The sequence below is a fragment of the Trifolium pratense genome, linkage group LG2 (genome assembly GCF_020283565.1).
Source record: "Trifolium pratense cultivar HEN17-A07 linkage group LG2, ARS_RC_1.1, whole genome shotgun sequence".
Taxonomy (NCBI): domain Eukaryota; kingdom Viridiplantae; phylum Streptophyta; class Magnoliopsida; order Fabales; family Fabaceae; genus Trifolium; species Trifolium pratense.
The window spans coordinates 70,682,136-70,705,885 of NC_060060.1; the positions used below are offsets into that span (position 1 = coordinate 70,682,136).

Consider the following 23,750-nt stretch of genomic DNA (forward strand, 5'->3'; position numbering starts at 1 on the left):
ATATTTGAGATAAAAATTTAATAATTTTTTTTTTTAAAATATGGTCTTGTGATTGTGCCATATTTTGGTTTAGTCCCGCTATTTTTAATCCCTATCCCTAATGTGACTTTAAAAAAAATTATGAAAAGTAAAGGTGTGCCACATGGCCCACTCACATTACACCACATGACAGAGTAAAGTCCCACTTCATATGTCATCGGGAGATTTTTTTTTCTTTCTTGGTAAACTAAAAGTATCTTCTGCGTGCAACTGCGGAGATTAATCTCCTGAAGGTAACTGAGATTCATTTAAGGGGTTGAACTCCCCCAACCAACAAATGTTTCTCCATATGCACCGTCCGGGAATCGAACTCGGGACCAAATGGTTAAAGGACCCAAGTATCTACCACTTGTGTCATATGCTGGTTCATCAGAAGATTTTTTTTAATGAAAAAGTCTCATTTACTTTTACTTTATATTTATATTTGTATTTATATTATTATTATTATTATTATTATTTAATTCGGAAATAAAACAAAAAGAAAATCAAAATACAAAACTGAAGTAAGTCACTAAGTTTGGTCTATTGGTGATGAATTTAGATAGTATATTAGAGATTTTTGGTTCAATACTCTACTCATCGTAAACCAAAAACAAAAGTGAAGTTGCGTATGAGTTTTGAAGAACATGGAGGAACATTTGTGTTTTGAACAAAGGGTGAAAATGGTTTGCAAAATTCAACCGTTAATCTCTTGTGAAATTGCTCACTAAATCCCTTGCAATATTAAACCCTAATTAATCCCCTTGCAAATTTGCTCCATTTGTGTTTTGAGGACAATGGATGGAGAAACAATTTTGAACAATGATTTTATAGTGTTGAGCCCTCAATGATGAAGATGAAACAATGAAAGGAAGAAACAATGAATGAGGAATTAACAAAGATGAAGATGAAATTGGAGTTGGGTAGTGGTCACCAAGGCACATTGATGGATGAAGAACAACCCATGAGTGGTGAGGTTGAAGATTTGAAGATGAAGGAAGAAGAAAAAATGGTTTATGTGAGGTTAAGATCATCCAACAAGACAACTATTTCAGCCACATGATCATGTCCTTTGTCACGGTGCTCATACTCGTGTTGTCATGATAGAGGCCTTCTTCATGATCGAGATCATGCTCTTCATCGGATAGAGTATTTAGGATAACGATAACTCTTAGATCAAAATTTTGAACGAACATTAGAAAATCAAATTCATTGAGTATGGTGTCACATTTAGTTTTTGAAGTATTTCTAGCTTTGTTCGTTTCCATTTTATATAATCAAATACATTATACATGTTTGTTGTATATTGAATAGAATCCAAGAACCATGAAATCTAATTATTTGATTAGAAATGAAACAATATTAATTGCTTAGTCAAAACTAAGTAGCTTAATTCACATATGCATTTAATAATAATCATTACATGTTTTTCAAAAAAAAAAAAAGAGTAGCTTAATTAACACATACATTTAATTATATCGTCACACATTGTAGTATTAATTAATTTTTAAAATACAGTACACAACTATTCATATCTTAAAGTATAATAATTGAATTTTTGTTCAAAACTTTTTGTCCCCGTGCGCATATCGTAAATTTTACGTATCAGTATTATGAACCACAGTATTCTAAAAACCAATGTCTACCTACTTCAATAAATTTTCAATCTCATGTTCAAAGATAGAACGCTATCAGCATTAGTAACCAAAATAATGAGGTCTGAATAAGTTTATGTTGGTGTAACCAAACAAGCAGTAACAACAAAGTATTTGATTAAGCACCATCCCCAACTTCTCTCCCCATCAGGTGGCTAAATTTTTATAAATCGTCAAGGTCCCCAATTCACACTAAACATAACTAAAAACTATTGTATTAACAATTTGAGCTTGATAACCATTAAGTCATTGTGAACACAGTACTTTGTATCATACCAAGCATTGCTGCAGAAGAGAGTCAGCTACTCATCATCGTCTTGATCAAAATCCTTAACCTTCACATCGGCATCTTCTCCATATTGAATGCAGTTGTCAATTTGAGCCAATACATATTGTATGCTGTAAATGGGAAGAATCCAACAGTAAGTACAAAACAAAAATCGGTTTATTTTGGGGGGTAGGGAAGCACTACAGAAACAGAGGTCATAAAAAGAATGGCAGAACATCCAAAATGCAAAATAGATAAGAGACTAACCATGGGGTTTTAACACGAGCGGTAAAGTGGTTCATTTCGGTAGTTTACCGAAATATCATTTTTGGCTTTTTAAGAGCTGGACTTTATTAATCAAAATTAGTTGAAATTCCTAAGTTTCAAACAAATAAATGAACATAAACCGCTCTACAGCATAGTGAAAATAAATCAAGAACAAGTGCATTCCTCGAAATGAGGAAGCTCCATTCATGGTTGAACAAATAGTTAAGAATGCTACCATCAAAACAATATACCCAAACCGTGTTCATATAATAAAAACCAAGTCTGTTGCACACTCTTAGAATTTGAACTTACAGCCTAACTCAACCCTACAAAACCAGCTTGTAAGATAGAATTGGCTAAGCCAGTTATAAAATAAGTCAATCAAATAAGTCAATCAAATATTTTGAAATAATGGTGACAAAGACAATCAAATAAGTCATACTTTCTTAGGCTTTGAAAACACAACTCATAGTTAATGTATGCCATGTTATTTGAGTTCAACAGTTTATAATTTGAGTTCAACTTAATGTACAACAACCATAACTTGAATTCAACTTAATGTATGCAATGTTATTTCATGAAAACAATTTACAACAGCTTATAACTTTCAACTTTACTATTTCAACATCATCAACAGTATTTATTCGATATACGATGAACAGTTTACTAGAGAAAGAGCACCATATACTTTATATAACAACAATATAACACCATTTACAAAATGAACAGGAAGAAAGGTAAGCAGTAAAAAGATAGAAGTGTGTACCTTTTTTCTTTCCTCAAGTCTAGTGGTATAAAACTCACCATGCTATAACTACTTACCTGTTGACAAAGGAATGAATGAATAAATTAACTATTAACTAAATAAATAAGCTGATGGGATTGAAAACAATCATTGCATAACTTAATTGATATCTAGGAAGCTTCAGCAGTAAGAGAATAATCAGAAATGTCGTTCCATAATTAGAGTATTATGCAAATGAGTTGAAACGGAACTTTCAATCCTTTCCAAGACTTGGAATGAACAAATGAGGTCCATTCACCATTTCCACAAAAAATGGGATTAGAAGAGAAAAATAGCAGAAATATAAAACCCGCAAGACAAACTAACGTAATTATAGCAGGAAGATTCTAGGACATGATAATGCAACAAGGTCAGCGTGGTAGATTGGATACATGACTTGCTGTTTCAGTCTAAAAAGGGAAAAACATATTGGCCATCGCAAATTACTCTATTTTATTATTTAAAGAAATTGGCGCAGTACAGCTATGTGAAAATCATGGTTATGGTTAGGTATGCACACAGCCAAAATATCATACCAAAAGACGAAAACTAAACCACACTCGGAATCTTGCCTGGAATGCAATCAACATTCATGCTTACTAGACATCAACCAAGTATTGTATTGCTTTTTCAAAATAAGAATCAATTCAAATACTTAATATAGACCATAATCTATTAAAATCAACTTTAATTAAGTCAAAAATAATTCTAATGAAGTTGTTATCTAAGTTTCCTAGTATCTTACATTCTACAAAATCTCAGCACCTGTACGACAAAACTGCTAATTGCTAGTCAATGGTTTGCCAATGAAAACCAAGAAAATGAATGAATACATACTTTACAATATTACTGATGGGGGATACATTCTTAAAATAGTCATAGGTTACACACCAGTTCAATCAAAGCTTTATTCAACTTTGCATACTGAGGAGCCATCCGTTTGTTCAATTCAGACAGTAAAAAGGTAGGTTCTGGATCCAAGAATCTAAGAGCATAAAAAATACATAAATTAGAATTAGAATTTGAACAAATAAAGCAGCGGAAACAAATAACAAAAAACAAAAACAGCGGAAACAAATTAGTGAAAGAAAATGACAGTAATTACTCTTCAAGATCCTTTTTGTTAGTCACAAGGTCCATTTTTGAGAGGATATTGACATGAGGTAGTTCAAGTTGAACCATTGCAGAAAGGGAAGCCATGCATCCACTGATAAATTTGGTCACATCTACCATGAACTGGAATATTTCAAAATCATTATCCAATAAAATTAAGAAGAAAACAAATAATGGGAAGTCTAACGGAACGTGAGTGAGTCAAAAGCTTAAAAGAAAGCATGATTTAAGCTAAAATTGCAAAACTATCACTAACCTGTGAATCAAGTAAGTACACAACACATACATTAAAATTTCTCCTTTTCAAATGTTCAACAAAATTCCGAAACACTGGCACATGTGAATAAAGTTCTATCTGACCTGCAAAACATTACAAGGATGGTTTAATTGATCATATTTTGTCAAACCAATTGCAACCAAAAAAACTTAATAATCAATTTTAATACAATTAACTTTAGGCTACACAAACTGGTCATGTAAATATTAAAAGGGCAAATATTAGAATAAGCAGTAGTTGCATTATACTACCAATTCTGTTTCTGTAGCTTGCATGCTATGCAACTGCAATTGATACAACATTATCACCTCACAATCCCACAATTCTCATAATTGTAATATTTTGATACCAGTGCATAAAAATATAAACGACAAATAACTAGAGAAATGGGCATTAATACCAGGGCAATCAAAAACCAAGTACTCGTCATCCAAATAATTGTCCAGCTCCTCATCAAGCCAATCGTTTAGGTTATCTTCAAGGTGTCTAAGTATAATAATTAAGGCGACAAAATCTCAACAGCAAAAGAAAGTACATAATGTTGTCGTTAATTTCATTAAAGACACAGAGCGTACATTTTAAGAGAACAAATGAAAAGGATACTCCATGCAGTATACAAGGCCACCATTAGGACCTAACCCAAGCTCTTCCATAACATCATCCAGGGAAATGAGTTCCCTTACATCTGCAAACATTTAAGCCCAAAATAGTAAAGATCCATATGAAACAAGAAACCCGAAGTCACAAAAGAAGAAGCCACACAACACATTCTGTTTACCCATCGCAACAGGATAGTCAAAATTTTCAGCAGCTGGATCAAGGTTCACAATATGTATTGCCCGTCGTACAGTTTCACAGTGTTTGTACAAACTCGAGCAATATGTAGACTAATCAACAAAGAGAAACACATGTTAATAATTATCTCAACATTTAATCAATGAAAGGGAATAGTATTGTGAATACATCAAGACCCAGTTTGAATAAACATCTTAATTAAGGACTTTTAGCATAAATGCTTATCATATAAGTGCTTATGTATAAACTATTTATTAGGCAAAATATAAAATAAATTCAAATTATTTTCATATAAGCTATAAGGTGTTCTCATAAGCTATCTTGGAGAAGCTTATGGAAATAAGCTGAAAATAGCTTATGGGGATGAGTTCGAAGTTGGTTCCAATCCATAAGTTCCCACAAACAGATGTTTATGCCATTAAATAAATAAGCTCAAAAATGTTAATTGAAACAGGTCCCGAGTCGATTTGGATCCTCAGCAGCGGCAACCTCTGCTGCAGTGCCTGCTGCTGGATCCTGACCCTTCAATTGATCCACCTTTAAGTTTCAAATTAATTCATAAAGCACGATATCAAACCTCTGCTGTTCCTCTTTAACTTCACATGCTTAACAAATCCTCTTTAATTTCCATCTTATCTTTTATATATCCATTTTCTTACCTTCAATTACCTGTTTACATATTTTTCTTAGTGATTACAATATTAAGTGTATGCTTTCTTTCAAACATAAATCAAAATCAGACCCAGAATTAAACCGTAAAAAGAAGAAAAATCATGCAAAAAAATCTACCAATGCCCATTCATCACCAAGGAGTATAAAAGAGAAAGAACACAATTTCAAAGTTAGTTCTTTGCGGTGAAGGAAGCATTGGCTGTGAGACCAGCATCATTCTCAACAAGTTTCAAATATAAATTAGATGGACAAATTAGTGAGGATTAAAATTTCAAATCGCGCAAAACCAATTATCGTAGCATAAAAGAAATCGGTGCCCAGAGATTGGAACAGAGCATGTTTGTTGCTTTCTCTGTATGCGTTCTATTATCCCAGGAACCAGAAAATAAAGAAAGCGGCGTGAGTAAAACTTTGCGGTGCACATATTCCTGTTTGCTTCCTAATAGGTTTAATTACATACTTTAAATATTAATATGGATTACTATGGAATTTAAAGGTGGATCAATTGAAGGGTCAGGATCCAGCAGCAGGCACCGCAGCAGAGGTTGCCGCTGCTGAGGATCCAAATCGGTCCCAAGTACAGAATATTTAGTAGTTTAACAGAGCAAAAACAATGAATTACCTTGCCACTACCAGCAGGACCTATAACAAGTTGTGCATAACCCATTGTAGCTTTGTGAAATTGCAATCAGCTTCCCTCCAAAGTTCAGAAAATGCAAAGATAATGGACAGCCCGAAAAGAAGCTACAACTGCAACAGTGATGTAAGCAGCACACCAAACAACGATGGCGAAAAACAAAGTCACGAAATCAGTGTAGGCCATAAACCACAGGGACCAAGATAGAGAGACAGTACAAGAAAACCTGAATTTATCAAATATCAAACCCAAACAAAAAAAAATAAAAAAATATCAAAACCATACTTCTAACTAGTGCTGTCAATGCAATCCCACAAAACTAGGTCCACATTATTTTCATTATTTACCAAATAATCAGCATGTAAGTCAGATTGTGGCACAATTTTAACTCAATCAATCACACCCACAAAACAACAAATCATAATTCAAAAACTCACTGTAGAGAAGTAAAGAAAGAGACAGAAAAATGGAAGGCACGGAATATAACTGTCATTATCACATATCACATATACACTAACACAAGAAAAATATCCCAAATTATGAAACTAAAAAATACCCCAATTTCATAATTCACAATATGACAGCACTAAAAAAGACAAAGTTAGGTCATTACAAAAAAGGAACGGAACTTTAGCATTCACATCTTTGAAGTAAGAATAATGGTAAAGGATCATCAAAAGAAGCAAACTCCAACATTTAAACTAAAGCAAATAGATTATTATCATCATCAACAACATCATGAGTTTTGTGTATGATCGCAAATGCAATGAAATAAAACATACCTTGTTCGAGAACGGCGGCGCAAGGAACGTCGGTAGGTAGGGTTTTTGACTTCCAACCCCTGGCTGGTTTTAAGAAGTCGTTCAACTCCGGCGGAAGCTGAGAGAACGATATAGCTAGTGAGAGACCAAGATACCCTTATAATTTATACTGTATTTAATATTTAAATCATCTTCGTAGCTAACATATTTGCGTATGCAAATAACTTAGGAGGGTACTATGTGAAAGTTTTAAGAGAAATTAACTCAAATTTCAACGAAAAATTAAAAAATATTAACTCAAAATTTAACAAAAATAACAAATTTATGTTGACATCAATAACATAAGAGACCAACTTGAAACTTTTTAAACATAAGAGACCAAATTGAAACGTAAAATAAACATAAGGGACTAAATATACAATTAAACCTAAAAAATACAATGTCTCTGTGAGTTTAAATCAATTGGTAGGACATCACATATATTATGTAGGAACCAAATTTTAAAATTGGACACTTCACTTATTTACTTCTAAGGTTGAATTTTTAGCCATTAGAATACTAGACTAAAAAAAGAAATACACATATAATTAACTTAGAAAAACAATAAAAATAAAATTATTACTGTAAAACTTAACACGTTCAGCATATAATTAACTTACAATAGAAAACAAAAACATAAATTCAATTTTTTCTACCCCTGCAAAAGTAAATCTTCAGAATTGAGTTTGGCTGGACGTGGAAGCTTGAAATACTAGCTTTAAGAAAACGTGAGTTTGGAGGCTTGAATCAATTCTCCACTATTGAAACCAAACATCATACTTTTGACTCAAATCACGTTTTACTCGGTAAACGCACGTAAAGAGCTTCCAGACGTGTATCCAAACAAGCACTTAAGAACAAAACAATATATTAAAAAGAATAAATTTTGTGAAATAATGTTCGTATAGAAGAATAAATTAAGGATTTAAATTCATCACTTAAATTGATCTACTACTAATGGTATTGCATGCTGAGGGTGAAGATCAATTTAAGGTGAGAATAATGGTATTGCATGCTAATGGCGTTAATTATCTGGTCATTGATCTACTACCAAAGAGATGAAGGCTATAAGAAGCTCGCCAGCAAAGAATCTTAAAGAGGATGAAGTGATAATGAAAAGAAAAACACAGTTTAATAGTATAATCTGATGATGATGATGATGATATACCTTTTTTAGCTAAATCAGAAGAGGCGAAACCAGTGGCAGTAATAAGAAGAGAAAGAAATTGACCTTATCCAAGACCTATTAAATTGTTCTTCGTCCAAAATTTCTTAAAATCACTCCTTTATGAGGATCAAGTTAGGAAGAAGTGTAGGTACTCCCGGAACAAGAAAGACGGAATTAGGGATTTGGTGGGAAAAGAAATTAGGGTGGTCACGTGAGTACATGCCCTTTTTAAATGACCTAACCTAATAACGGATTAGATTTTGTTTTAAAGTAAAATTTGACACGGATTCTAACTCATATATATATATATATATATATATATATATATATATATATATATAGGGTTTTGCTAACGTACACCCACTTGTTTTTTGGAAGGTGTGTATTAGCAAGTCATAACTAAAAAGTGGTAACATACACCTTGAGGTGCATGTTGCTAAAACACTCCTTCTAAAAAATAAGTGGGTGTACGTTAGCAACTCCTATAAGCATTTGCTAGAATACACCCACTAATTTTTTAGAAGGTGTGTTTTAGCAACTAATAACTAAAAAGTGATTAAATACACCCTAAGGTGTACGTTGCTAATGCACACCTTCATAAAAATAGGTGGGTGTGTTATAGCAAATCCCATATATATATATATATATATATGAGTCAGGATCCGTTGACACCAACTAGTTTGACACCAAATATTACACCTCTCAATAACGTTTTAACCGATATAAATTTTATAAAATCCACCGTTGGATTGAAAGTTTACATCATATAGATCATTTGTGTAAAATTTCAGACAAATCCAAAATCATTTGATATGCTATTAAGACACATAAAGATTAACGGCATTTAAAAAAATACAAAAACCGTTAATTTTGATGTATCTCAATAACATATCAAATGATTTTGGATTTATTTGAAATTTTACACAAATGATCTATATGATGTAAACTTTCAATCCAACGGTGGATTTTATAAAATTTATATCGGTTAAAACGTTATTGAGAGGTGTAACATTTGGTGTCAAACTAGTTGGTGTCAACGGATCCTGACTCTATATATATATATATATATATAAGGGCTTGGGCTTCTTATTTTATTGATAAGAGTATTTCTTTTTGCGCCTCTATTGACTCTCATAAACCCCTGTTGTTCCAATTTTACCCTCTTGCTACAAAATGGAAAAAAACTGGAAAAACATCATTCGCATGCCACATAGCGAACCTGTCGGCAGTAAATTTTTTGTCTCCCATGCAGTGAAAGTTTCAAACTGTGTCGAACTCGTCTGAGCTCGACTCGATAAGAAATGGTTCAGCTCAAAACTTGACTCAAGTTTGACACAAACTCTTTTTTCAGCTCGAGTTCGGCTCGTTTAGGTTCAACTCGTTAAGTCAAATCACATTCTTTAACCTTTTAAACTATTAAGCAAATATTAAATTAAATTAAAATAAAAGTCATCCCAGGTGTATAATGAAAATCCTTTTGAGAAAGAGAGTTTCAACGAGTAAAATTGTTTTTTTTGGTAAAGGGAGAATGGATAATAGTCGTACATAGGGAATTGAAAAGTTTATTGATGGCACCAGAGAGAATCAAACCTCAGACCTCAAGAGGAGCACACTCTCAGGTCCCAAGTCAATACCAATGCATCAACCCAAGTGAGTTTTTTAGTTATATATATATATATATATAACCGAGCTAGTTCGTGAGTCAAACCTATCGAACTATATATGTATAACTTAATTTTTAACTCAAGTTCAACTCATTTGGTTCATGAACCAAGTTCACGAGCACATTATCGAATCAAGCTTTGAACTATTCACGAGTTGGCTCGGGTCATTGCTAGTCATACATGTGGCCAAATGTGATAGCCATGTGGGAGTTTAAAGAAGATGAAGAATTTTTAATTAATTATTTTTTTTAAAAAAAATATAATAACTAGGTGGAATCGTTTATCTACGTGTCATCAAATAAATTAATAAAAAAAATTAAAAGCCAACTTAATGTGCCACCTAAGCAAATTGACGTGGTCAACTGTCAAATTGTCCACTGAGGGGCTAAAATGAGAAAATATTCACATTACGTGGGGAATCCAATTTTTTTTTTACAGAATTAAAATTCGCTAATATTACAAAAAGGGTAAACACCTATAACACTTTTTTTTATTTAAGAGAAAAGATATAAATACTTTAAAATTTGAAACTAGTACTGTATTAATGTACTCTTGTTATATTACTAATAAACGGATAGTGTTGCAGTCATGCAATCAATAGATTTTAGATTGTTTGATCTTGATTGAGCGGTCTAAATGTCATTCCAGAATTTTATATTAAATAAAAATAAAAACTGTCTTAAGATATGAACCGTCTACTCTCAATCAGACGATTCTGAGTTACTAATTGTATGCAGTCCGACCGCGTTCGATCTAATTCCCTAATAAAACGGATGCATTATTAAAGAAGATTTTTAATCGAAAGTCAATGTGAATTATTGGGTGCATTATATATGTTACTATGTAGGCAAGTAAAAGATTATTTTACCAATAGTTAGTTCGTTCGGTGGTAATTGTGCATTTTAACTTTTCAAGCATTAAATGTCTTGTATCATTAAATGTTAAATTTCTATATTAAGATACGTTATCATGTGCCCTATATGCACATGTTAACAAGACCCTTATTTTTAATGCGTCAGATGGAAAAAAAACTTGTCTCTAAACTGTACCAGTAAATATATGTTCTTTTTTTTTTTTTTTTTTTTTTTGACTAAAGTAAATATATGTTCTTAAATAATGGGTATGAGATTTTTTTCAGTTCATAAATGTTCTTAAGTAATTTTATACTCTCCCTATTCTTAATTACTATCTTCATTCCTAGGATTCTGTTGACAAAATCACAGGAAGTAATAAACTTCAAAGTAATAATAAATTTATTGATAATTAATGTTGTTTTTTTTGTTACAATAGTTAATGTTGTTTTTACAAATTTATCCTTTAAAAAAGAAAATATTTTATATTATAAGTTTGTATACATAAGCAAACTCTAAACCCTAATTTGTTTCCATGTTTTCCCTCCATTTTATCATGCAATTTTTATTAAAAAATAATACAATTTTGTCTTGACTAGGATTCGAACCTGCAACCCTTCAGTACAAGGCAATATTTCCAACCACTATGGCAAGTATACCAATTGAGATTAAAATTATGTGCAATAATTGATAAGCACCATCAATTTTAAAAGTATATCATATCAAAATTATTGTTGACTATATTATTCATCACGAAATATTTTTATGTCTTTCATGATCATTGATTTTTTTCTACCGGATCATAAATTTAGAGAATAATTATCATGGGAGATTTGGAAAGTTATTATCACGTGTTATTTAGAAAGTTATATATATATATATATATATATATATGGGGGCTACTAATTTAGATCCAGTTGGGTCTAAATTAGCAAAGTGCACCTTTTCAGTTGGACCAAAATACTCATTCTTTTTAATTAATTAATCAAATTACCATCAATGGACGCGGATCCAGTGTCGCGCGCGTACCGCAGGACCATGGTTACAGGCCGTTGATTTCCATCAGACAGCCAAGATCTGATCTCATCAAGACTGTCTGATCAATCAGACAGTCCAGATCATCCGAATCCATCAGATTCCAGCGCGTGCACCACACTGGATTACACCCTGGAGAGAAGAATCTACTTTTTAAAAGCAGGACACGTGTCGCTGTCTGATTGGCTGGGCGTGATTTTTTTCCATTTAATACTTTGAACTCAATTATTTCGTTGTAAATTAATTTTTTATTTTTATTTTTTATACCAAAATTCATAATTTTTTTTTCTCTACAAATAGAGACTTGGTTCGTTTGATTTGGACACAGAAAAAAAAAACCCAATTTTTCACTACCTTAATCTCATTTTTCACTACCTTACATCAACTCACTGAAACCATTCTACCAGGAAAATGGTTTCAGAGTACAAATCTCTGAAACCATTCTACCAGCTAAATGGTTTCAGAAGCAAACACAATTAATAAATTACTCACTGAAACCATTCTACCAGTAAAATAGTTTCAGAGTACAACTATGTGCAACCATTCTACAAGCTAAATGGTTTCAGAAGCAAATAACTAATAATCAACTTACTGAAACCATTCTACCAGCAAAATGGTTTCAGATTACAACTCTCTGAAACCATTGTACCAGATAAATGGTTTCAGAAGCAAACACAATTAATAAATTACTCATTGAAACCATTCTACCAGTAAAATGGTTTCAGAATACAACTATGTGCAACCATTCTACCAGTAAAATGGTTTCAGAAGCAAACATTAGTTTTTAATTACCGTTTTATCTCATTTAATTAACTAAAAATAGTTTCAGGTCTCTAAAAATTTCATAAAATATACCAAAAGTTCCAGAATATTATCTACTATTTTCCTGGTATAATGGTTTCAGTGAGTTGGTTGAGTGGTGCGTGTTAAATTACAACACACAAGTAACGTATTTAGTAGACAAAAAATGAGATTAAGGTAGTGAAAAATTGCATTTTTTTTTCGGTGTCCAAATCATACGAACCAAGTCTCTATTTGTAGAAAAAAAAAATTATGAATTTTGGTATAAAAAAAAAAAAAATTAATTTACAACGAAATAATTGAGTTCAAAGTATTAAATGAACAAAAATCACGTCCAGCCAACATTGTGTGACACGTGTCCAACTTTTAAAAAGCAAATTTTTCTCTCTCCAGGTTGTAATCCAGTGTGGCGCACGCGCTGGAATCTGATGGATCAGGATGATCTGGGCTGTCGGATTGATCAGACAGTCTTGATGTGATCAGATCTTGGCTGTCTGATGGAAATCAACGGTCTGTAATAATGGTACTTCGGTACGCGCGCGACACTGGATCCGCGTCTATTAATGGGTATTTTGGTTAATTAATTAAAAAGAATGGGTATTTTGGTCCAATTGAAAAGGTGCACCTTGCTAACTTAGACCTAACTAGGGTCTAAGTTAGAAAACCCATATATATATATATATATATATATATATATATATATATATATATATATATATATATATATATATATATATATATATATATATATATATATTCTCATACTTTAACACCTTCAACAATATTAAAGTCTATTAAAAAAAAGCATCTTTCACATTTCAATGTCTCATGTAACCTTACTTATATCATTTTTTAAATTATTTATTATGCAGTTTATTAAATTGTAGTTTTTCAAAATTGGAAAAAGAATTTTGTCAAAAAAAAAATAATGGAAAAAGAATCAATATTTTTATAAATACCCTTTATTTTTACGTTAATGTATCCAAACATAAATCAATTCTGTTTAACTCACTTTTAACCAAAATCAAATCTATCAAACTCAATTCTGCTAAATCAATTTTTTTTGCAATACAACCAAACACAATCATAGTCATGTCACTAATCACTTCATTAGTTTCTGATATACAAAATAGTTTAATACACGACGAATTGAATTATAACAAACAATCATTAGATGAGGAACATGTTAGATTGATGTCAACTATGACTTCAGAGCAACGTAAAGTATATGACACAATCATGACAAGATTTAACGAAAACAAACCTGGTGTATTTTTTCTTTATGGTTATGGCGGTACAGGGAAGACATTTATCTGGAGGGCCATGTCAGCCGCATTACGCTTAAAAGGTGAGATAGTTTTAACAGTTGTCTCAAATGGGATCGCTGCATTGCTTATATCTGGCGGTATAACAACACATTCAAGGTTTTGTATATTCCTCTAAATGTTGACGAGTTTTCGACATGTACCATAGTTCCTAAAAGCCCTTTGGCGCTATTAATACAAAAAGCAAAGCTCATTATATGGGATGAAACACCAACGATGCACAAACACTGTTTCAAAGCTGTTGATTGAACTTTAAAAGATATTCTCAAGTCTGTTGATGAAAAAAATAAACACATTTCATTCAGTGGAAAAGTTGTTGTGTTTGGCAGAGATTTTAGACAAATTCTACCGGTAATACCCAAAGGTACAAGGCCAGAAGTTGTTCATGCTACTATTAATTCTTCGGTTCTTTGGAATTTTTGTGAAGTTTTAACATTGAGTAAAAATACGAGGCTTCTCGGTGGTGCTTCGAGTGCAGACGTTGAACAAATATGATTTAGAACTTGACATTCCAACAGATTTATTGATTCCAAATTCAGGTAATCCTCTTGCTTCTATCGTTGAAAGCACCTATCCCCAACTTTTATAAAATAGAACTATACTAGCTCCTAAAAATTCAACAGTCGACACAATAAATGATTATATGTTGGCTTTAATTCCTGGTGAAGAAAAAACATATTGAGTTATGATACTCCACTCACTAAATGTAGACGGTCAAACAGTGGATGATGTTCATACTCCCGAATTTTTTAACACGATTTCTACGTCGAGACTTCCAAATCACAAGTTGAGACTTAAAGTTTGAGTTCCAGTTATGCTATTAAGGAATTTGAATAAAAAATTAGGATTATGCACTGGAACAAGACTTATTATTACGAGATTGGGAAAACGTGCTCTTGAAGGAAAATTTATTTCAGGAAGTAATATTGGTGATCAGGTTTTCATACCTAGATTTTCTCTAACACCATCTGACGTGAGAATTCCTTTTAAATTTCAACGGAGACAATTTCTTATAATGATTTCTTTTACGATGACTATTAATAAGAGCCAGAGACAATCTTTAAAGCATGTTGGGATATATCTTCCGTCGCCAGTGTTTTCACATGGTCAGTTGTATGTTGCAATTTCAAGAGTTACTTGTAGAAAAGGATTAAAAATATTGATCATCGATGACGATGGTGAAGATACGACTAAAACTTCAAATGTGGTCTATAAGGAAGTCTTCCGTAATATAACATAATTTTCTTTGTATAAATATTTATCCAAAATTATTGTTGAAATATCGTTTAATGTTACTCAAATTTTTTCATATTCCTTACATTATTTGAATTATCATATTTTATTTAATCATTATATATCTTACCGCTAATCAGACCCGTGCACCGCACGGGTCGATGTTCTAGTTTGTTTATATTTATCTTAGTATTTATTATGACTTTATAAGGTGTAAAAAAAAAGAGCCGTGCTATATAGCACGACACCGTATGTCGTCGAATTGCACGACCATTGAATTTTTTCATTTCATGCTACCTTGTTTTTTTCAAAAGTAAATTAAACCAATACAGAAACAAAAAATGGCAAAGTAACATAACACCATGCTCTTTACAAGAGTTACACTAGTATAAATAAGATAAATAATTTTGTATCCTCTTATATATAGGTATAAATTTAATATACAATTCCATTTCTCCCCTTATTAAATAAAATAAAATAAAATAAGAGAGAAAAGAGAGAAATAATAGTGTATATTATTCACTACTAAGATTAGGGTTACATTCCAATGATACATATCATCTATATACTAGTATAGTAAACATAATGAGCCAATTACATGGGTCAATGACCTATGTGGAATTCTACTAATAATATTCATAACAAGTGCGTTAATTAGAGAGATCTATTTATCATGTTAGTCCAAGGTTAGTTTTTGGAAAAAAACATAAAATTTTAGATTTTTTTTTACTAAAATAATTTTTTTTAGTCCAGAAAATTTTAGAATTAATAACTAGAAAAATATGTTTCATTAATCTGTATGATTTTTTCAAAGTGTTCTTATAAAATGGACCCGATAAAATAATTTATAGGATTGATTTGGAGTACCACTACTAGAGAGATGTTTGTTATTTACTAGTAATTCATAAAAAATGCAGCCACTGATTTAGAGTCAAATAAAATAAGAAGAAAAATTTAATTTGAAAAATCACGGAGTCGTGCAATATGGACGACAAATTTTGTCGTACCATCCATCATTTTCCAAAAAAAAAACATGGCGCCTAGAAATTTATATCGTACGAGAACCAAATTTACTTATGAGTTGTAAATTTTAGAGACTAAATTGACAACATCAATAAGTAGTCCACCTTCCCCAAAAACATGTCTTCCTCACATCTTGGTTTATTTTACCATTAAGTAGACCAAATTCCTCAGCATCATCAACCCACACAAAGAAAGTTGCAATATTATGATCTTGGAAAAATTTACAAAGAAAGTTGTATGATCTATAAAGGAACAATTATTTCCAACCATGTTTTTTTATTTAAGAAGCCAAACAATTATATTAAGAATAGGTTACGCACAAGATGTGCCTAACAAATAATACAAGAAGTTTACAACAAAAAGATAAAAAAAACATACAAAGCGCAAAATAAGGCGAACAATCAAACCTCTTTAACCAAAACGATTACATAGACAAGGCAAATGCTTAAACCACCACACGTTTAAATAGTAACTAAAGTTTTTGTTTTTGCGAGACTTAAACCACCATCAAGATATAGTTTTCACCGTTTCAAGAAACACCTCAACCAATACTTCCTTGTGAGCAAAATCTCTATTATTTATTTCTTTCCAAATGATCCAGCAATTGTCAACCACACAACATGAATACACGAACGAACTTCTTTGCCAAATGCAAAAGAATTACCAAAACAAATAAATCGGAAATAAATACATAATAGAGATGTACTAGTAATAGTATGTGATCCAAAACCAAACCATAACTTTTTTTTTGTTGACAATAACCATAAATGTATGTTTGGATGAATGATGAATTATTAGAAAAAGTACAATGGTACCATAATTATATTGAAACTTCAATGAATAATTTTTTCCAAAATTAGGGTAGTTCATTATAATTCTATCAATCTTACAGTTAACCCAAATACGTATTAAAAGTACAATGGTACCGTAATTATATTGAAACTTCAAAGAATATTTTTTTCCAAAATTACGATAGTTCATTATAATTCTATCGATCTCACCGTTAACCCAAATACATATTAAAAAATTGGTGTTCAAGATATCCATGTCGAAAACCAAGATTGTAGGGATTAGGAAAGGTTGAAGTAATATTAATCCCAACACCTGGTTTGTTCTCAAAGCTAGGCACCATAACGTCCAAATCGATTAACCCCAATATTTGGTGAAGACATGTTCGATTTTTCCATCATGCATTTGCTAGCAATTTTTCCAAGATTCTTCTTTAGGTCCTCAATAGAAACCTTTAGTTGGAGCAATTCATTCAAGCCAAGTTCATCAATAGGGCCTTCCCACCAAAATTGCATTTGCCTAGCTTTCCTCACATGATCTATCTCCTCCCCTTGTTTTTTCTCAATCTCGAGATGGCTAAGAAGTTGAGTTAGTTGCATGTTGAGATCGCGGACATTAGAATTTCTATGAGCCTCAACAATTTGGTTAGAACTGGACTCTTGTGGAGGGTTTCGGCTCAAATAACGATCAATGATAGACTCAACTTCTGGATGTCCAAAAGAGAATGCCTTATTAGCCGGAGAGAAAACGACAATTCCAATATCCACCCCACAAAGTGTGCAAAGTTCACTAGCCTTTTTGAAAAGTCCTGAACGGCGCTTAGAAAATGTAACTTGTAAATGACTTTTTTTAGGTATTTTTTCAATAGGAATTTTTTGACGACCCAAACTAGACTTTTTCTTTAACATTGTGTGAAGAAATGGTAATGCAAAGATGAAATAGGGAAGAGGAGAAGAAGGAAGATTGCTTCTGCTTTTGTTGTTCCAGGAGTGGAAATTTTACATGAGTATATATATTGCTAAATCTTTGATATACATCTAACCCAATTAATTTTCCCTTTTATATGTTTTATTACTTTTTATTATTAGACATAAACTAGGAAGTTATATAATCTTTTGACCTTAATACGCTATTTAATTTAAATATAAAACGGGAATAGTTGGCATTATACAATGTTTTTTGGTACAATAAATGATTTTTTTTGTCAAGGGTACAATAAATGATTTTTACTCCTAAAATATTATAACACTTTTTTTTGTTACAAGATGAAAATCGAACCCAGAACCTATAACATACTACCCAAACCCCTCACTACTAGACCAAACCTAGAGGCTTATATACTTATATTATAACACAATATTTAATTCTCGATATTATTTATTTTTTGCAAATTGTAGGTCGGGTATTATCTGAGTACTACAATTTTACCTTGAACCAAATATGACCCACAATAAAAGGAAAAGCTCTCCCTTGTATTTGATCCTAATGACAGTCATGGCTGGATTTGAAATACTTATATTATCAAGGCATGTTTATGATTTTTTTTTTTTTTAGAAAAAAGTGGTTTTAAATATGTCACAACTAGGTTTATATGTATATAACATTATAATTTTACTATTTTCTAAGAAGTTGAAAAATTAAACCTATAGAAATGTTATTGTGTACTCAACTTTAAAACTAAAATTCTTAGCAACTAATTACTAACATTGGCATTAAAAAAATAAGAAAAGAAAGTGTACTCATATTGACTGTATGCAGTCCAACGACATTCAATCCAATTCTCTACTAAAATGGATGCATTCAATCGAAAGTAGTTAGGATCCTCTTCATTTATAATTTTTTCCATTTCCTTCATTATTATATAGTTTTGAGAATATAAATGCAAAAGTGTGACATTAAGTGAGTCCAAATATATTTTATATACACTCCAAAACATTTAAAAACCTTAGTAATGAAAAAAATGGAAAGAATATCAAATGTTAGTTGGTTCAGTGGTGATTGATGCTGGACTTGGTAGGGAGGGCCACGGTTCGATCTCCGCAACTGCATTTGGGAGGGGACTGGAACCACTACATGTCAGAACTCGTCCTGAACCAGCTGTTAAAACCAAAAAAGAAAAGAAAAAATGGAAAGAAAATGGTAAGGATCTCAATTATTGGGTGCATTATTTATGTTACTGTCTGTATTCTGTAGACAAGTTAAAGATTCCTTTGGTATATTGATTTCTTTAATTAATTTAGCAATAATGAGGATTGAGGTTGAACAAAAATTCGTTACCAGATGCTAATATTATCTTGTCTCTTCAAAATTAATTTAAGGTTAATTATTTTTAATGCATCAGATGAAGAAAAAAAACTTGTCTCTAAACTGTACCAGTAAATATATGTTCTTAAATAATGGGTATGATATTTTTTTCTGTTCATAAATGTTCTTAAGTAATTTTATACTCTCCCTATTCTTAATTACTAATCTTCATTCCTAGGATTCTATTGACCAAATCACAGGAAGTGAGAAACTTCATAGTAATAATAATAATAAATTTATTGATAGTTAATGTTGTTTTTACAAATTTATTCTTTGAGAAAGAAAATTTGTAAATAAAAAAAATAAAAAGCAAGGACGGTCATGAGCAAGTGCAACACAGCCCTTCGCCCAGGGCCTCAAAAAGCATGGTATCTCAAAATTTCAATTTGTTAAATATTTCTAAAATATTTGTTGTTGATGTTTAAGTATAAGTTATCTATAGAAATTAGGATCTTGTTTTTCTTTTGTCAATATATATCCACCTCTTTTGTCTTTCTTTTTCTTATTCTCCCCTCTCTTCACAAAACACCACCCATGAGAGAACCATAACCTATCCCATCTTTAAGAGGACCAACACTCATCAGGGTTCCATACCTAAGTCAGATTCAGGGACAAATGAATCATATATCACACAATTAATTCCTAATTCAAAGATGCCACCTCAAAATTTTAACGAGTAAGCATATGAGGAATGAAGACTTGCAAAATGAAGCATTTTGAAGGATATTTTTTAACTTAATGGTCTATTTTTAATCTAAATTTATGTTGATGTAATTTGGACTTATTAAATATTTTGGGGTTAAATAGTGTTTACCACTGGTAATGTTAGCGAATTTTGGTTTACAACTTGTAATATTTTCTCCCAATTATCTCCTGCAATGTCAAGATTTTGTCCGTTTAGCCCCTTATTAAACATGTTAACTTAAGATTATGTCATTTTACCCCTTGTAATGTTAGTGAATTTTGGTTTACCCCCTCGCTAAGATAGCAATGTCATCGTTTATGAGAAATCTTAAGCCAACAAATTCATTGAAGGACTAAAATGACAAAATCTTAACATTACAAGAGGATAATCGAACAATAAATACTACAAAGAGGCAAACCAAAAATCACTAATATCGCAAGGGTAAATACTAAACACTGTTTTATCTAATATTTTATGCCTCTTTTTGATCCATTTCGATAATTTATGTAATTGGTACTTATTAACGACTTATCCATTTTATTTTAACTAGCAGGCCAGGCTGTGTCTAACTTATGTCCAAAAAAAAAAAATATGCTTATGTTATGGTCGGATTGTTAATAAAAGATGTGTCTTATGTTATGGTGAGTTTGTTAATAAAAGATTTTTGTTGCTACTAAAATGAAATTAAGGGTATTACTGGTATTATGAAAAGTTCATACCAAAACTCATGTATTCTCTTTATATCTAGTATAGAATAGATATAGATATAGATACACTTGGAGTTGTATGATCTATATCTTGGTATTTAATTACTTTATACAAAAAAAAAAAGTATGTATCAAGATTGTCAATATGTGTGACTACTTTAATTTGCCTGTATTTGCTTATGAGTTGTAAATTTTAGAGACTAAATTGACAACTTCAATAAGTACCTTCCCCAAAATCATATCTTCCTCACTAATTGGTTTATTTTACCATTAAGTAGACCTAATTCCTCAGTATCATCAACCAACACAAAGAAAGTTGCAATATATGATCTTGGAAAAATTTACAAAGAAAGTTGTACGATCTATAAAGGACCAATTATTTCCAACCATGTTTTTTTTATTTAAGAAGCCAAACTCCTTTAATCAAAACTGCTACTTACACAAGACAAATGGTTAAACCACCACCCATGTAAATCGTAACTAAACTCTTTTTTGCGAGACTTAAACTGTCATCAAGATATAGTTTTCACCTTTTCAAGAAACACCTCGACCAATACTTCATTGTGAGCAAAATTTCTATTATTTATTTTTTTCCTAATGATCCAGCAACTAGCATACCACACAACATGAATACACAAACGAACTTCTTTGCCAAATGCAAAAGAATTACAAAAACAAATAAATCGGAAATAAATACATAACTAGTGATGTAATAGTATGTGATCCAAAACCAAACCATAAAAGTTTGCTTGTTTTTTGACAATAACCTATGTTTGGATGAATGGTGAATTATTAGAAAAAGTACGATGATATCGTAATTATATTGAAACTTCAAAGAATATTTTTTTCCAAAATTACGATAGTTCATTATAATTCTATCAATCTCACCGTTAACCCAAATACGTATTAAAAAATTGGTGTTCAAGATATCCATGTCGAAAACCAAGATTGTAGGGATTAGGAAAGGTTGAAGTAATATTAATCCCAACACCTGGTTTGTTCTCAAAGCTAGGCACCATAACGTCCAAATCGATTAACCCCAATATTTGGTGAAGACATGTTCGATTGTTCCATCATGCATTTGCTAGCAATTTTTCCAAGATTCTTCTTTAGGTCCTCAATAGAAACCTTTAGTTGGAGCAATTCATTCAAGCCAAGTTCATCAATAGGGCCTTCCCACCAAAATTGCATTTGCCTAGCTTTCCTCACATGATCTATCTCCTCCCCTTGTTTTTTCTCAATCTCGAGATGGCTAAGAAGTTGAGTTAGTTGCATGTTGAGATCGCGGACATTAGAATTTCTATGAGCCTGAACAATTTGGTTAGAACTGGACTCTTGTGGAGGGTTTCGGCTCAAATAACGATCAATGATAGACTCAACTTCTGGATGTCCAAAAGAGAATGCCTTATTAGCCGGAGAGAAAACGACAATTCCAATATCCACCCCACAAAGTGTGCAAAGTTCACTAGCCTTTTTGAAAAGTCCTGAACGGCGCTTAGAAAATGTAACTTGTAAATGACTTTTTTTAGGTATTTTTTCAATAGGAATTTTTTGACGACCCAAACTAGACTTTTTCTTTAACATTGTGTGAAGAAATGGTAATGCAAAGATGAAATAGGGAAGAGGAGAAGAAGGAAGATTGCTTCTGCTTTTGTTGTTCCAGGAGTGGAAATTTTACATGAGTATATATATTGCTAAATCTTTGATATACATCTAACCCAATTAATTTTCCCTTTTATATGTTTTATTACTTTTTATTATTAGACATAAACTAGGAAGTTATATAATCTTTTGACCTTAATACGCTATTTAATTTAAATATAAAACGGGAATAGTTGGCATTATACAATGTTTTTTGGTACAATAAATGATTTTTTTGTCAAGGGTACAATAAATGATTTTTACTCCTAAAATATTATAACACTTTTTTTTGTTACAAGATGAAAATCGAACCCAGAACCTATAACATACTACCCAAACCCCTCACTACTAGACCAAACCTAGAGGCTTATATACTTATATTATAACACAATATTTAATTCTCGATATTATTTATTTTTTGCAAATTGTAGGTCGGGTATTATCTGAGTACTACAATTTTACCTTGAACCAAATACGACCCACAATAAAAGGAAAAGCTCTCCCTTGTATTTGATCCTAATGACAGTCATGGCTGGATTTGAAATACTTATATTATCAAGGCATGTTTATGATTTTTTTTTTTTTAGAAAAAAGTGGTTTTAAATATGTCACAACTAGGTTTATATGTATATAACATTATAATTTTAATATTTTCTAAGAAGTTGAAAAATTAAACCTATAGAAATGTTATTGTGTACTCAACTTTAAAACTAAAATTCTTAGCAACTAATTACTAACATTGGCATTAAAAAAATAAGAAAAGAAAGTGTACTCATATTGACTGTATGCAGTCCAACGACATTCAATCCAATTCTCTACTAAAATGGATGCATTCAATCGAAAGTAGTTAGGATCCTCTTCATTTATAATTTTTTCCATTTCCTTCATTATTATATAGTTTTGAGAATATAAATGCAAAAGTATGACATTAAGTGAGTCCAAATATATTTTATATACACTCCAAAACATTTAAAAACCTTAGTAATGAAAAAAATGGAAAGAATATCAAATGTTAGTTGGTTCAGTGGTGATTGATGCTGGACTTGGTAGGGAGGGCCACGATTCGATCTCCGCAACTGCATTTGGGAGGGGACTGGAACCACTACATGTCAGATCTCGTCCTGAACCAGCTGTTAAAACCAAAAAAGAAAAGAAAAATTGGAAAGAAAATGGTAAGGATCTGAATTATTGGGTGCATTATTTATGTTACTGTCTGTATTCTGTAGACAAGTTAAAGA

At 31.5% G+C, this 23,750-nt stretch overlaps 3 protein-coding genes across 9 annotated transcripts; all 3 read right to left on the reverse strand.

Moving 5' to 3' along the window:
- Window positions 1-1,715: 1,715 nt before the first annotated feature.
- LOC123911164 (GPN-loop GTPase 3-like) lies at window positions 1,716-8,687 on the reverse strand. 7 transcript variants are annotated; one of them, XM_045962528.1, is made up of 11 exons: window positions 8,455-8,687; window positions 7,269-7,365; window positions 6,472-6,712; window positions 5,161-5,269; window positions 4,986-5,067; window positions 4,783-4,868; window positions 4,362-4,465; window positions 4,098-4,228; window positions 3,884-3,977; window positions 2,975-3,030; window positions 1,716-2,072 (listed from the first exon to the last, which is right to left on the reverse strand). In XM_045962528.1, the coding sequence occupies exons 3-11, from the start codon at window positions 6,514-6,516 to the stop codon at window positions 1,976-1,978; spliced, it is 804 nt and encodes a 267-aa protein (XP_045818484.1). In that variant the 5' UTR covers window positions 6,517-6,712; window positions 7,269-7,365; window positions 8,455-8,687; the 3' UTR covers window positions 1,716-1,975. The 7 variants fall into 7 exon arrangements, with proteins under 7 accessions (XP_045818484.1, XP_045818486.1, XP_045818488.1 ...); XM_045962530.1 differs by having other exon boundaries at window positions 6,472-6,599; window positions 8,518-8,652; XM_045962532.1 differs by having other exon boundaries at window positions 8,518-8,652.
- An 8,820-nt stretch (window positions 8,688-17,507) lies between these two features.
- LOC123905348 (agamous-like MADS-box protein AGL61) lies at window positions 17,508-18,083 on the reverse strand. The gene has a single exon (XM_045954954.1). It carries the CDS (start codon window positions 18,081-18,083, stop codon window positions 17,508-17,510), a length of 576 nt encoding a protein of 191 aa, XP_045810910.1.
- A 3,796-nt stretch (window positions 18,084-21,879) lies between these two features.
- Window positions 21,880-22,455, reverse strand: LOC123905349 (agamous-like MADS-box protein AGL61). Its single transcript, XM_045954955.1, has one exon. The coding sequence runs from the start codon at window positions 22,453-22,455 to the stop codon at window positions 21,880-21,882; it is 576 nt and encodes a 191-aa protein (XP_045810911.1).
- Between the last annotated feature and the right edge of the window lie 1,295 nt (window positions 22,456-23,750).